This window comes from Parus major, chromosome 3, assembly GCF_001522545.3.
Source record: "Parus major isolate Abel chromosome 3, Parus_major1.1, whole genome shotgun sequence".
Taxonomy (NCBI): domain Eukaryota; kingdom Metazoa; phylum Chordata; class Aves; order Passeriformes; family Paridae; genus Parus; species Parus major.
In genome coordinates, this window is record NC_031770.1 from 106,118,383 (window position 1) to 106,132,698 (window position 14,316).

The 14,316-nt window shown below is 40.1% G+C and overlaps 1 protein-coding gene across 1 annotated transcript in view; it reads left to right on the forward strand.

Moving 5' to 3' along the window:
* FKBP1B (FKBP prolyl isomerase 1B) overlaps positions 1-14,316 on the forward strand; it is a 44,089-nt gene that overhangs the window by 1,650 nt on the left and 28,123 nt on the right. The window contains exon 2 of the mRNA XM_015622824.1: positions 1,710-1,757. Within this exon, the coding sequence (XP_015478310.1) occupies positions 1,710-1,757 (48 nt within the window). The remainder of the gene's footprint in view (positions 1-1,709; positions 1,758-14,316) is intronic.

Here is a 14,316-nt window from a genome sequence, read left to right on the forward strand (position 1 = left end):
ATCTTGGTTCATCATATTAGCCTACTGTCTGCTACTTACTGCTTATGTGGTTTTGGCATGTGAACCCTGAGGCCATACCTTGTGTATTACCTGCTGGTTTATACCCTGTGAAGAGCCCTTTAATACAAAACTTATAATGTTAATTCTGACCAAAGAGCGAGAAAGCCAACCAAGAGAGATCAGCCTCACTTTCACAGCATCACAGAATTGTTTGGTTGGAAGGGACCTTAAAGATCATCTTGTTCCAACCTCCCTGCCATGGGAGGGAGTTCCCCTAGACCACGTTCCCCTAGACCAGGTTGCTCCAAGCCCTATCTAGGCTGACCTTGAACATTTTCAGGGATGGGGCATCCACAACTTCTGTAACTCAATCCCCAGTTTTTAGCTTTCTGACAAGGATGTTCCTTAATAATCAGCCTCACTGATACTTTTAAGTTCTTCCGAGTCTGGGCACTCCCCTGGCCAACCTTGAGAAATCAAGGTTAGCATCTTTAATATACCACTGGCATCTAATTGAGCCTCGAGAGTCATCCCTTAGCTTTTAGTACCTTTGGCAGTACCTAGAACAGGTAAAATGGAAATGGTAATTTCAGTATCCAGTGTCAAGCAAATAATTTAAGCTTTCCTTCCTTTCAGTATGAATATTTTAGGAGGAGCTACCAGGCTCTTAAAAGAACTCAGTGTACTACTGCTTTACTGTTGCCTGATGCTACAAAATTAAACTGCTTTTGTCTGCGAAAATTTCTGTAAAACCCATCCCTGCTAATTAAAGATGCCCTCACAGAGCTGTCTTTCTTGAGTGAAAGGCATTAAAGATATGAATACAAATGGATTTTCTCACGATGTCATACTGAGACTTTATTTGAAAAATTATAGGAAAAGCATTCTGAGAATTATTAGAAGTTATAATCCATGAAGTTTTGACTGTCCTTTTGCACTTACAGAAGGTAAATGCCCACATATATAGGGAGAATTATCTAAGAAAAGTATTACTCGGTCTAAGAGCTAAATAGCAGCCAAGCTTGGACCTTTTACCCTAAAGCATCCCACTCCTGTCTTGCATATTAGTGATTTAGTTAACACATAATCGTAGAATCATGGAGTTGATAAGGTTGGAAGAGACTTCTAAGGTCATCAAGTCCAACCATCTACCCACACCACCACCATGTTTACTGTTAATCCATGTCTTCAGATGCCAAATGCATGTGCTTTCTGAACACTTGAAAGGATTGTGACTCCACCACTTGTCTGGGCAGTCACTGTTTTACAACCCAATTCTTGACAACCTTTTCTGTGAAGAAATGTTTCCTAATATCCAATCTAAACTTAACCCTGTGCAACTTGAGGCCATTTCCCCTTACTCTTCCCCTCACTTTTACCCTCCACTTGTTCTCTGAGAGAAAAGACTGATTCCCACTTCACTACAACCTCCAGTCAGGGAATTGTAGAGAGCAATAAGGTCCTCCTGAGCCTCCTTTCCTCCAGGCCAAACACCCCCAGCTCCCTCAGCTGCTCCTCCTAAGATTTGTGCTCCAAGTTGTATGAGGAGCCACTTATATCTACAGCTGTCATGTGTATGTCTCAGGTATCCTAAAGTAAGCAAATGACTAATACCAGATCTCAGTTCAGCATTTTCCTCTTAAAAGATAAATTTGCATAGCCAGGTCAATCAGAAAAAATGAAAGAATAACATTTTATAATTTTAACAGGACGGACATTTCCAAAGAAGGGTCAGACGTGTGTGGTGCACTACACAGGTAAGGCATATTCTGGATTTCTCTAGATACCAACTGCTTCACATTCAAGAGTAATTTCCATTTCAGATGTCTGTTGTATTTTTTGTTTTGTTCTGTCACTCATAATCCATTGATTAATGTTTGGATGGGTTTCCTGCCTATTTCACTTCTAGCTGAGCTGTTCAGGCTACAGTAGCTAGATTTGCCTGCTGGCAGATTTGCCATGGGTAGAGTTCAATGGTGAGAGCTTTGCAGAAGAAGCTGCAGACCTGATTCATTAAGCCATTTTATTAGCTAATGAAATTGAGTGTGAAACAGTCAAAATGCTGGGGTTCATATTTTTACAGCCTCTGATCTTGACACAGACAATTAATGATTGTATATATCTTTAAAAGCATGTGTCCATGTATTGGCAGTAAAATTCATTCCAGATTGAAAAGCTCAATACAAGGTCTGTTTAAACACCTGCTTTATGGACTTGTGTTAATCTTAAGTGGTGAGCTGGTTAATGGAGCTGCTTATGCTGAGGAAGAAAATGTTCTTTAAATTAGTTTATGGTGTCAAGCTTTGTGTGTAGTTATATAAGTTATCAAAAGGATGCAAAAATCTCTGTAGTCCAAGTCTCCAACTGGGAAGTTCACTTCAAGAGCTGCCATTTTATGAGATATTTCCCTTATGAAGCTAACATGCAGGTTATGTAGGGATTGAAGCTTCTGACCCGGGCCTAGATTGTGAGGTAATGTTTTCCTTTAGTGTTCAGGGTGATAGGAAAGTTCTCTCTGGTAACTGTTGCTTTCCTTCAGTTTTCAACTGGAACAAGATGGGAATGTTTTCCAATAAATATAAATAATTAAGTAAACCTGTTTGTATTTCCACTAAACTTAGACTTTTTACATAATTTCAGTAATACCACCATTCAGAAGGTTATGTGGGAATTAGTTCACTGGCTCGGGGTGGAGGTTGTCTGGGTTTAAGCTCTCATATATTTATATATTCAAAATATATAATGAGGATTTCTAGTTTGAATTAGAAGATGTTAAACACATGGATCTCCCATTCCAGTCTCAGCTCTTACAGACATTTCTCTGTAACTTAAATATGAAAATAGATGTTTTGAAATTATTTTTGTGAAGATGCTGAAAGATATGCGTCTCTTCCTGTCCAAACTTCAGAAGGTTTTATGAAATAAAATTGTCACCTCCCACCCCTAGTTAGTTCAAGATAAATTTAAATGTCAGAACTGAAATAGGCAAAAAAATTTGAGCCTGGTGGCTCCCACAGAGCACATTTTTTTCTGGATAACCTCAGAGAGTGTGAATGGTAAATGTGAAAAGATAACAAGATGTTGCATACTCCAGTTGATATTAGACAGTGTCTTAGATGAGGCTGTCGTAAGTTGTCTTTGACATAAAAGACTTTATAAAAACTCATTAAAATCGATCTCTAGTATAAACTGTGCTTTCTCCATGTATCTTGCTGCTGGTGCTATGCAACCTCTGTTGATTCCCAGACTAGATCAGATATAAGGGGAAGCTCATCACTTCAGTTCCACTGCTGATGACAGCAGTCTTTGGTGGAGGTGTTTTTAAAATGAGCCCATGGTTAATGGATGGTTAATGGCATTTCCTTCCAGTGATCTGGCATGTGGGGAAGATGACATCTGTTGTTTTAGTTTAAAACAGTTTTATCTGGATCCAGTACACTTTCTTTTTGTACTGATGAGATTCTGGATGTGCCTGGTATTTAACTTGGAATGATCTCTGTCTTACTTATGTGATCTTACTAGGCCTCAATGCTCACCACACTCCTCTGAGTCCTGCTTTAGGAATTGGGTAGGTAAGTTACAGGGTAGTCTGCAGAGAAATCCAGAACCTCTCCCTTGGTACCTAAAATGAGAATTAGGAAAAACTAAGACACCTAGGTGCAAGGAAATGATCCATAAGTGCTGCTTAATATTGTATAGCATGTATAACTCCCAAGTTATCTCCATATTCAGCCTATGTGGTACTCTGGAGCTGGGCACAGATACCTGTGAGGAGGTGCTGTGTTATGGGAGGTGAGGGGAACCATGCACTGACTGGAATCCATCAAGATCCAAAGATTGTTTGTATCCCCAGGAAAGCCTGACCTCACTGGGGTGCTTGGGGGACAGCTCTGAATCCAGGATCAAGCAGAGCAGAGAGCCAGAAATGGCCAGTGGGAGCCCACTTGATGTGTAATAGCTGAACAGCTGTTTCAGACATGGCAAACCTATCTTGTTGGCTCTTGCAATAGAACAGGGTCTAACTCTGCCTGCCACATCCTGAACTGCAACTATTACATTCCTGGGGAGAAGAAAGCTGAAATTTCCCACCTCCTCCAGTTTAGCTTGGGACACTGAGCAGTGAAGAGTGCAAAAGCCATGGGCAAGGAAAGAAGCAGGCAAGAGGGTGAGTATTTGGTGCAGTCACTCATGCAGGGATATGGAAGAAGTTGTAGTGCAATCCCTGTCTTTGGGGATTAATTCAATACCTTTTTTTCAATCCTATGATTTCCCCATGTGGTGGTGCCAGCTGGGCAGGCCATGTAACTTCTTGCAGTAGCCCTTCTGCTCTCATAGCAACACACACTTTGGTGATACAGCTCCTTAGCACAAGCATGGTTGGTCCTGAAGAGCTAGTGTGTGTGCTTGCATAGAAGAAACATTGCCTCTCCACTAATTATTCCTTTCTCAAAGGAGAGGAGAGGCTAAAATGAGTTCTCTTGTGCCAGAGCAAATTATGAGTCTTTGGGGAGACTCCAGTGAGGAGTGGGCTGTGGGCTCTATAGTGTCTTATTTCCCCTCTTACCTTTGCTCATGTAGGCATGCATTTACCATGTGACGGGGACTGGTGGCAGAGAGCATGGACAGGAAGGGACTGCTGGTGCTGCAGGAGTAAAAGGCCTGTAGTAACCTCTATTTTTTAGGAGTAAGCTTTCTGTATGACTTGTCCTGGTGGTCCATGCAGGAAAAGTCCAGAGAGGACTAAAGGCTGAGACCCCAGATGTTTGGCAGAGCTTTAGAGTTCTGTCTACTTGTCCTCCAGGATTTTATGATTCATCACCAAGGTAGAGATTCAGCAGGGTAGTTTCTAGTCTGACAACCCTACATGTTCTGGAGGAGTGGGAAGTGAGAACTGGAATCTCCTCAAGATGAAGGAGAACTGTGATTGAGTTTTACACTTCTGCTGTCAGCACTCCAGCTATTAGGCTGTTATATGTGTCAGCTTTTCCTCTTTCTCTCCTTGATCAACTGGATACATAATCTCAGGGTACAGTGTGGTCTGATTCCCAAAAGCATTGTGATGCCTTAAGGAACAGACCTAAGTTCCAGTGGCAGCAGGAGTTAAGGTGCAACCTCACCAGGGAGCAGTTTAGAAAGGACCTCTTCATTGAGGAGATAGTTTTTAATTATTTTTTTTTCCCTTAGGAGTAATTCTCAGCTGCTTTACAATTGGAGCAGGATTTTTGGATTACCCTTCAGAAGTACCTAATTGCCCTTTCATAAGATGTCTTAGTGCCTAACTTTGGTCCTGTAAATCACCTGCTAATTTTTCAGCTTTGCACTGCCTGATTTAAGTACACAAATAGATGTCCAGAGAATTGCAGAAGATTAGATGGGGGACTGTGATAGAACATGAAACCAAGTCTCAGTTGTAGTATATGATGGAAAAATGTGGTCAGATTCCTGTATGCTTATCTTTGTTAACAAATATAACAAATATGGTAATGTCTTCTTAGCATCCAGTGTCCATGTTGAGTCTCAAAAGTTACATGACACAATATTACTGTAATGGGATTAATAGATAAGGCAGAACACTGGCCCTAAAATGCATTTGCAGCAGCACTGGTTTATGTCATGCTTTTTGTCACAGATTTCCTTGAGCAAGCTTCTCAAAGCCTTTGGCAGTCTGCTTACTCCTTCTGTTTTCCATCTGCAAAATGATAGTTGTATTTTGTCTGTCTCATGTAGAGAGATTGCAGGCAGTTTGAGATGTGAGCTGCCTTCTTCTTCATGCCTGTTGTAATGGCCACCTAGTCTTGATTGGGTCTTCAGGTTACATTGGACAGTAGCACAAGCAAACTCATTAATCCTGGCATGCATAAAAAGAATTAAAGCATTTTTTGCAGTTTTGTTTCCTGTAATTTAAATTTGTTTACTTTGGCAATAGGAATTAGCAGTGTAGAATTTTCAAAGATTTATGAAGATGATACAAAATGTGACTTTCAGTTAGAAATGCTCCTCAACAAAACCTTTACTGAGGAGACATACGCTCTGACTGGAGACTGTGAGGTAAAACCTGCACTCCAGGAAGCTGAATCCAATTCCCAGCCCTCCTGCTGGATGATGGGGTGCCTTCACACCAGCTTTGTGTGTACTGGCTCTAAATCTGCTCATGAAAATGAGAGGGCATCTTTTTTTCTCAGGTTATTCGGAGTTGACAATCTCTTGTGTTGTCTCATGTAGCTTGTGGCAGAGCTGGATTCTTAAACTCTTTGTCTTTCTCCTTGGCCACCTGTAAGACTGATTATAATACAGTCACCCTTTTTAAGGAACTGATGATAACCTGTGTTTCTAGTGTGTTGGAACTGACTTATTTGAGTGAGACTATAAAGACATGGTACATCATTAATTATTTATTAAACTGGACTTCTCTCAGAAGATTTTTCATAAACTTTTTAGGCTAGGACTATGACCCCAAAATTACACTAAATAGATTTCAAATAGAAGATAATATTTCAATTGGAAGTGATCTAAAATGATTATTTCTTCCAACTGCCTGATGACATTAGAGCTGACCAAAAGTTAAAGTATGTTGTGAAGGTCATTGTCCAAATGCCTCTTATACCCTGAGAGATTTGGGGCATCAACCACTTCTCCAGTATTGGGCACCCCTACTCAGTGAAGAAATGCTGCCTAATGTCCAGTCTAAATCTCCCCTGGAGCAGCTTGGAACCATTCCCACATGTCATGGATCACAGGGAGAAAATCCCAGCATCTTCTTTTCCACATCGATATTTCAATACTGAGAAGTTGATTTTTTTTTTTTTTTAATGTTTAAAGTGAAATTCCACATTGAAATAAATGAACACTACTCCATTTATTGCAGCTGAGCTGTACAAATTCATTCTGTTTTAGGAAGCAGGATTTTATTTAAAGTAGAACAAAGGATTAATTGTTTTTTTCCTAGTGGTCTGAGGACAAATTTGTATCATCTTCTTTTCCCACATATTTTCCCATATATTTCCAGAATTACTTTATATTGTTTCTTTAGCTTTGGCAGTAGTGTAGAGTTGAGAATTATGGTTATGTCTGTGAAGTCGAAAGCTCTTTATATAACAAAAGCATACTGCATAGATATAGATGAACAGTAATTCACAGAATGTGCTTGATTTATCATGATTCAAAACAGCATTTTCCATTTAACACAACAGAAATGTAATGCAATTCCCTTGAAATAATCCTTGCCAAAAAGATCTGCCTATTTTTCTTGGATCAAAATCAACCCAACCTTAAGTGTACGTAGTAATATCCACAGATTTGTCTATACTGACATAGTCTCCAAAAGACTAACGTAAATTCAGAATAACTTTACAGAGTATTGTCTGTTTGTCTGTGAGCATGACTGGATGAACATCAGCCTTGTGCAGGCACTTTGTACCAGGTGAGTTCAGGAGGATGCTATTTCTCTCGTCCCACTTTCAGAAACATCTACACCACTTCAAGTGGGAGCTCTGCATGTGTAGCTGAGAGGAAAGCTGAACTAAGTAAGACATATAATCAAAATTCTTTGTCTCCAGGAGGCTGTCTAGCTGGGTTTGGAAGAGGATAGTGAACACTGCAATTAGAGCTATCATTAATAAAAATTGTATTGTAACAGACATTATAATTGAACCTTGATATAAAGCTAGCTAAATCTTGCTTACCTAGAAGGAATTTAATTCTTCAATCAAACATGTTCCCAAGATACAATATACCAGAGAAGTATGATGTCTGTCCCTCTTTTGGAAACTGCCAATGTTTTGTATTTTTTTTTTATTTAATACCCTGTTTTGAAATGTGAAAACCTTTTTCTTCTGTGGAGATCTTGGTGGTAGCTAAGCACTTAGAAACATCTTTTTTCTTTGGTGGATCATAACTGCTAAAAGTAGTTTGAGTCCTCCCTGAGGAACGTGGTCTTTTGCTACCCCTTAGAAACAATTTAAAAGTCTTAAACTCTCTCAATAAAGGGATAAAAATTCTCACCTTTGCTTATTTAATATAGATTAGTTATCCCTGAAAGTATTTTAGCAGTGACTTTTGCCTGATAGTCATGATAGTGATCAGAGTCCAGAAGCAAAAGTCTGAGCAGAAGAGATTTCTCCGACACATTTTGCTGCCAGCTTAGTGACTGATGTCAGCTGTATTACTTGCTCTTCTATTTTGTAAATTTGATAGAAAAAGGGGCTGTGCCTCTCAAAATTGTCATGCAATTAATGTTTGCAAGTACAGTGAGACTCACTGTAAGAAGCTATTGATGTGAAAAAGATTTGTTTAATAAAAAGGTTCAGAGATTTGTAAGAGAAAAAGTAGCCACTTTGGCAGCAGGGTGAGTGAGTTTAAATTGAACACACCAGATTGTTGCCTGATGGAAAAGGATCAGTGTAATAAACTGTAGCCTCAGGTTTCCCAGTTGTTCCTCCTTTGCTGTGTTGCTGTGGATGGTGCCCATTGGTTTCACTGAAATCACTTGTGGTGTTAGATGTTATTTAATGTGGGTAAGTAAATCAGAAAAGGACCTTGAACTATTTTAACATTGTTCTTATTGACAACCTCAGCTCTGAAGCCTTGGTTTGACTAGGAATTGGAAGTTTCTCCCCTTAAGGGTGCTCCCCATGGCACTGAGGTGTTATTTGGACTGCTGCTGATATGCTTTGAGCAAAGAAAGGAAAGGCTTCAGGATTGCCCATGAACACTGTCTTATATTCATTTGGGAAGAAGACAGCATGAGTTTCATTTCTGCAGAGTAAAGAAGATTATAAATAGATTTCTTCAAGATAGCATACACGGCCACTTTCTTCCGTGACAGAGACTTCTCTGTCAGCATGAGTCATGCTGAGTGATTTGGTGGCTGCTAGCTTCAGTTTGAAGCACATGCTAACCTTTACAGGATTTCCTTTCATGATGGGATTGTAGCATCATGATCTCTTCCTATTGTGCACAGAAATGAAACTGCTAGCGAATAATTAAACCTTCTACTCCTACCTCACAAAAGCCTTGAGGAAAGTGGATTTTGAGATATTAAAAAAAAACCAACCTCACAAAGCAGATTATCTAAAGTTCCAGAGAGCTAATAGCTCCTGTTCATCAAGTTTTTAAAAGCTCAGAGCTGATCCAAAAAAGTGCCATCTTTCAGAAAATTAGATTGCTGTTTCAAACAAGGTATTTTTGCTGGATCCTCTTTGCACTTATTTCCAGTGATCCCAGTGTGCCCTGCTTACAGCTCATACCTGTATTTGAGGACTTAAACCTGAAAGATTTGCATCAATTCTTGATCATTAGAATTCCAGGTCCTTACAAGAATGACATAATTTTCTAGTAATTTATGCAGCTAAAAATCAAAGAATTGTCAAAGAAACTATGCAATGAACAATATTTGTTAGCGTAAAATGTACGAATGATCCTACATCAGCCAAAGAGAAGCTCTTATCAGCTGGCATCAGTGATAGGCTTGTCTTCCTTTATTGACAAAATAGAACTGACATCACTGTATTTACCTAATCAAGAAGTCTAAACTGAGAGCTTTGTTACCTTGGGTTACCTAAATAGTTAGACTGTGGATATGCCTCTCTTCCTATTGATTAGATAAAGAGCTTAATATGGTTCTGAGGACAGGCAGCTCAGCTAGGCAGGGAGTGTGGAAGGGGGAATATTTTCTAAATTTGACAACATGTGGCATCATCCCTCCACAGTGGCTACACAGCAGGGATATGTGTGATACATCTCAGGTGTATTACCTGAGCAGATGCTGTGCAGTTGGAGATCTCTGCAGGCTTGTGATCTCCAGCACTCAGTGTGTTGGTCCAAGTGCTGCAGGGGTGTGTGTGGGAGATCCCTGGGGAGGGCATTGCCAAGGAGCTCACATGCTCCCTGTTTTTGGCGCTGGAAGCAGCTGAGCAGGCAGCTCAGAGGACGAGCTCTACCGCGGGAAGCAGCAGCTCGGTGTTGGCAGGAGTTCTGCTGAGTCTTGCTGAACCAGGGCCAGGGGGTGGGGGGGCTTTATATTGAAAGCAACATCTCTCAGTTGAGGCATATTATTTAGCTTTACTTACTCAAGGGCATTGTAAATCTTTCTTAATTTTTTTTTTCCCCCGCAAGACTGCTGGCTGCAGAAGTTTGTACTCCCTTGCACATCACTCAGTGTGAGAGATCTTGAGTGTTGTAGCCGTGCTGTCATCAGGCAGAGCCAGAGGATCTTTGTAGCCAAGGCAGCAGGTCCCTGTACTTTGGCAGTGTAGTCCTTTCTCTCTGATCCGACACCCTGGGACTTCTAAAACTCAGTGTTACAGCTGGTTGTGAGGTACATATGATTTGTAGATCTCCCTGTGTCTCTTCTTAGGATACCCCAAGTGTGGTTACTCCTTCCAGATCTTTTCCATTTAATCCTGCATCGTTATTTGGTTCTTAGTTGTATCTTCCTGCTCTTAATCACTTCCCTTTGCACATTTAATGATGTGACAAGTTTGATTTAGCAAGATTGTCTTCTCTTACTTTGCTCTCAGTTAGAAATGGAAGACTTGTTTTTTGAAGGTGGTTTCCTGCTGGACAATGGAAAGGACCTAACACCTGATTAGTTCATTTTCCAATTGGTGATTTCTATGAAAAAAGACTTTCCCAGATGCATTAGCTTTATCTAGTTTTTAATGACCAAAGTGAAAATATGTTTTCCTATTTCCTAACCTGTTGAAGTTGCTGCTGTTGCAGCTTTGAAAGTAGCAGGTTTGTGTTGAAATTTTTTACAGTGTTAGGAAAAAAAAACAAACAACCAAGCACAAACCAAACATGTAGTTGTTCAGAAATTACACTAAAATACTATCTAGGGATTGCAGTTTTATGGGAACTTAAATATTTTTGTTCTCTTCTGTGGATAAATTTCTGGCTTTGCTCCAAGCATGGATTTTCAAGAAGACAGGAGGACTTCGTATTTTGGAAGTGCAATGTAGCCATATCTAGAGTACATAAAAGAAAATAGAAGGTGAGTCACACAGTGGACAAATTCCTGAGGCATTTTCATCAAGCGTTGCCATTTTCAGACTGGAATGTACAATTTTCAGTCTGAAGCACTGAAATAAATTACTTTATTTGTAAAAGCTGTAATTTTGGTGAAGAAGCCTTTCCCACAGATTTTGTTTTGAAGATTGAGGATCTGAGTCTGAAATTCATAGGCAGCTGCCAACATCTATATTATCTGTATATATCTATATCTGTCTATCTCTCTATCTATCTATCTATCTATCTATCTATCTATCTATCTATCTATCTATCTATCTATCTACCTATCTATCCATGATCAGAGCATGGTTGATTTCTGGGCTAAAAATGCACATTAATGGGTCACGTCCAGCTGTCCATGCACCAGTGCCTCCAAATCTTTCCCTGTAGGGCTGCACAGGCCATTCACAGGGATGAACACTTTCCTGCAGTGTCATGCTGAAACACCTGACCTTGGCTTGTGCTCGAGGTCACTCTCTGGCAGTGTCTCTCCACTGATGAGGGCAGGAGCTGCCTCTGTCACTCTGCCTGGGTGACTCGCTCCCCACACCCTTGCATCTCACAGTAGCCAGCTGGCAGCAACTCTGGAAAACTAAGGCTATGTCTGTCCTACTCTGTCAGGGGAGATTTTGGAGAACACAGACAGCCCCACTGGTAGCTTTCAGTTTATTCTGTCATTTGAATTTCTTCTGCCATGGTTTGCCTCTCATCTTCAGTCAAATAAATAGCAGGGACAGGTTCAGGTGCTTGTTTAGGTCAGAGGGCAGTGCTTCTGCACAGCACAGCTGAGGGCTAGCATCTGACTGTACCTGTTTTGTCACATCCTACCCTTTCCTGCCTGGAACTCAAGAGTCCTGACCTTTTAAAGCTAACACTGAAGACTTCCAGGACCTGTAATTATAAGAGGGGATGGTAAAAAGTCATTGGAACAGGGTGGAAATGCCTCATTACAAAATGATCCTTACCTGTGCCATTAAGACTTGTTCTTTGTGAAATCAGTTATAAAGCTCATCTCATTTTCAATATTCTTTGCAATCTCTGGCTGAGGGTGTGGGAGTTTTAAATGTGTATGAATCAAATGCAAATTCAGAGTTGATACAGTCATAAAGAACTGCCATCATTAGTCCCCTGTGGACAACTTAGAAAGCTGAATCTGATCAAAGAGCTACTCATTTCATTCATAAATTGCTTTGGAAAAGGAAAGGCTTTTTTTTTTTTTGTTTACTCCCCTTTAAAAGACAGGGACATTCAGAAGGGAAATGCAGTGTCCAGGGCACAAAGTGAGCCTCTAGAAAAGTTGAGGCTAAAAATTCATGGGGTTTTAAATTCCTAATCTGTTATATTGACCTATCTACTTACATATTGCATTACCCACCTATATATTATATATAGGCTATTCCAACTATATAGAAGAGCTGTTTATTTTTTTTTCCAGACATCAAAAAGTGCTTACCTTTTGAGAACAAACTATTTAAATTAAGATAAATGATGGAAAATCACAACGTACTTTTGGTTTTATTAGGTTTTCTGTCTTTCTCTAACCAGTCTTGATTTGATTGGTTATATAAGCATTGTAAACAGAATAAGGGCTCAGTCCTTCCCTGCTGTAAAGAACAGGGGACTTGATTGTAATGATTCACTGTATTTCAATAAAGTAACTAAAGCTTGCAGTACATTGATTTCTGAAAACTGCAGAACCATTTCTGAAGTGCTTTCCTAGGACTTGCTATCATAGCACATTCAAAGCTCCTCTTCTTCAAAGGTTTCTAAAGCATTTGGGAAAACAATAGGAAACAAGGTAGGCTGGACCTGAGAGAGTGTGGAGCTATAAACATGAGGGCCAGAGGTGATGGAGAGCTGAGAAATGATTTGCCTTACAGCAAAAGAGCAATAAAATCTTGGGCTGGGATTTTTCCCTGCAGGAGTGTGAAAAGAAACATTGACTGTTTGCAAAGCACCTCCATACTGTAATGGAGTTACACAACCTGTAATCTTTCTATTATTCAGTCTGTCACTGTAGGACTGGCCCATTTGGAGGCTACAAAGCATTTAGATGCTGACAGCAGTAGGAGGTTGTAAGGGACATAGTTGGCCATTGTGTTTATAGAGGGCAGTGAGATAAGAATAGCTCTGTCTTCAGTGCCTGCCACATTCACTTGAGGTTTTGGACACCTCTGTATGTCTTGTGGACAAGTAGCTGTGTTGAAAATGCGGGGGGGCACTAGGGCAATACTTATCTTAGCTCTTCTTTTTCCCTTGAGAACCTGGTGTACAATACAGGCCAAGAGGGTGTCAACTGATAAAAGTCAGACAAATGCAAAGTGTTCTCTGGGTTTGACATCAAGGAGCCTGCCATCCGAGAGGAGACGGACACTGTGTGGCACCTGTGAATAAATTAATGTCCCCAATGTGCCCTTCCACTGCACCCTCCTGTTGGCCTCTTACTGTGCATACAAAATATTTCCTTCTTGAAACTTGGCACTAAAGAACATTTTTGGTGCACAGTTATTTAGTGGTGGGTGGACAATCATTCCAGGGCTGAAATTGTGGTGCACAATGAGAACATTTTACTTTGAATGGGCAGACAAGGGTCTATACGTGGGAAAAGAATGGTTGTTATAAATGTATTTGCTAATATAGTGTGCACGACTTTGTTTAAAGGAAGTACTGTTGCCCTTCTGCTGAGCATTTGCAAATTTCAAACCTTTATAATTAGCTTCTTATCAGAAAATGAATCACTGTCACTAGCCAAGGTAACTTCTGAGCATGACCTGTGTAAACCTGTCACTAAGCAGGATTCATCAGAACTACATTAGATCCTGATGAAGGTATCAACTTGAATGTCACAGGCACTACTAGGGTGAAGGATTTGAAGAACCCATCTTACACTGAGGTAGTGACAGTGCTGTACAGGATGATGGGACTGGTTTTTCCCCTACAAAAGATTCATGGCTCTTGGATTTAAAAGTCAAAAAAATGGTTTTGCTGAACCTAACTTTTACTGCTCCTTGTGAAGCAGCATTTGCTAATTTAGAAGTGCTTCTTTTGGCCAAGCTGAGTGATGACAGGCTTCTCTTATGAGGAAGGTACTTATAACTTTTTTATGGGGAGAGGCCACCACCCATGGATGCTTTTCTCCCTGCTGGTTGCCAGACAGGGAGAAACAACTTAGGAAAAAAAAAAATCAGCATACCGTACATTTTTTAAACTGTGATGCATATTTTATACAACAGATTATGGTATTAGCTTAAATATGGGATCAACACTTACACATTTAAAATGGATTAGGGTGGATTTTTACAATTTGTT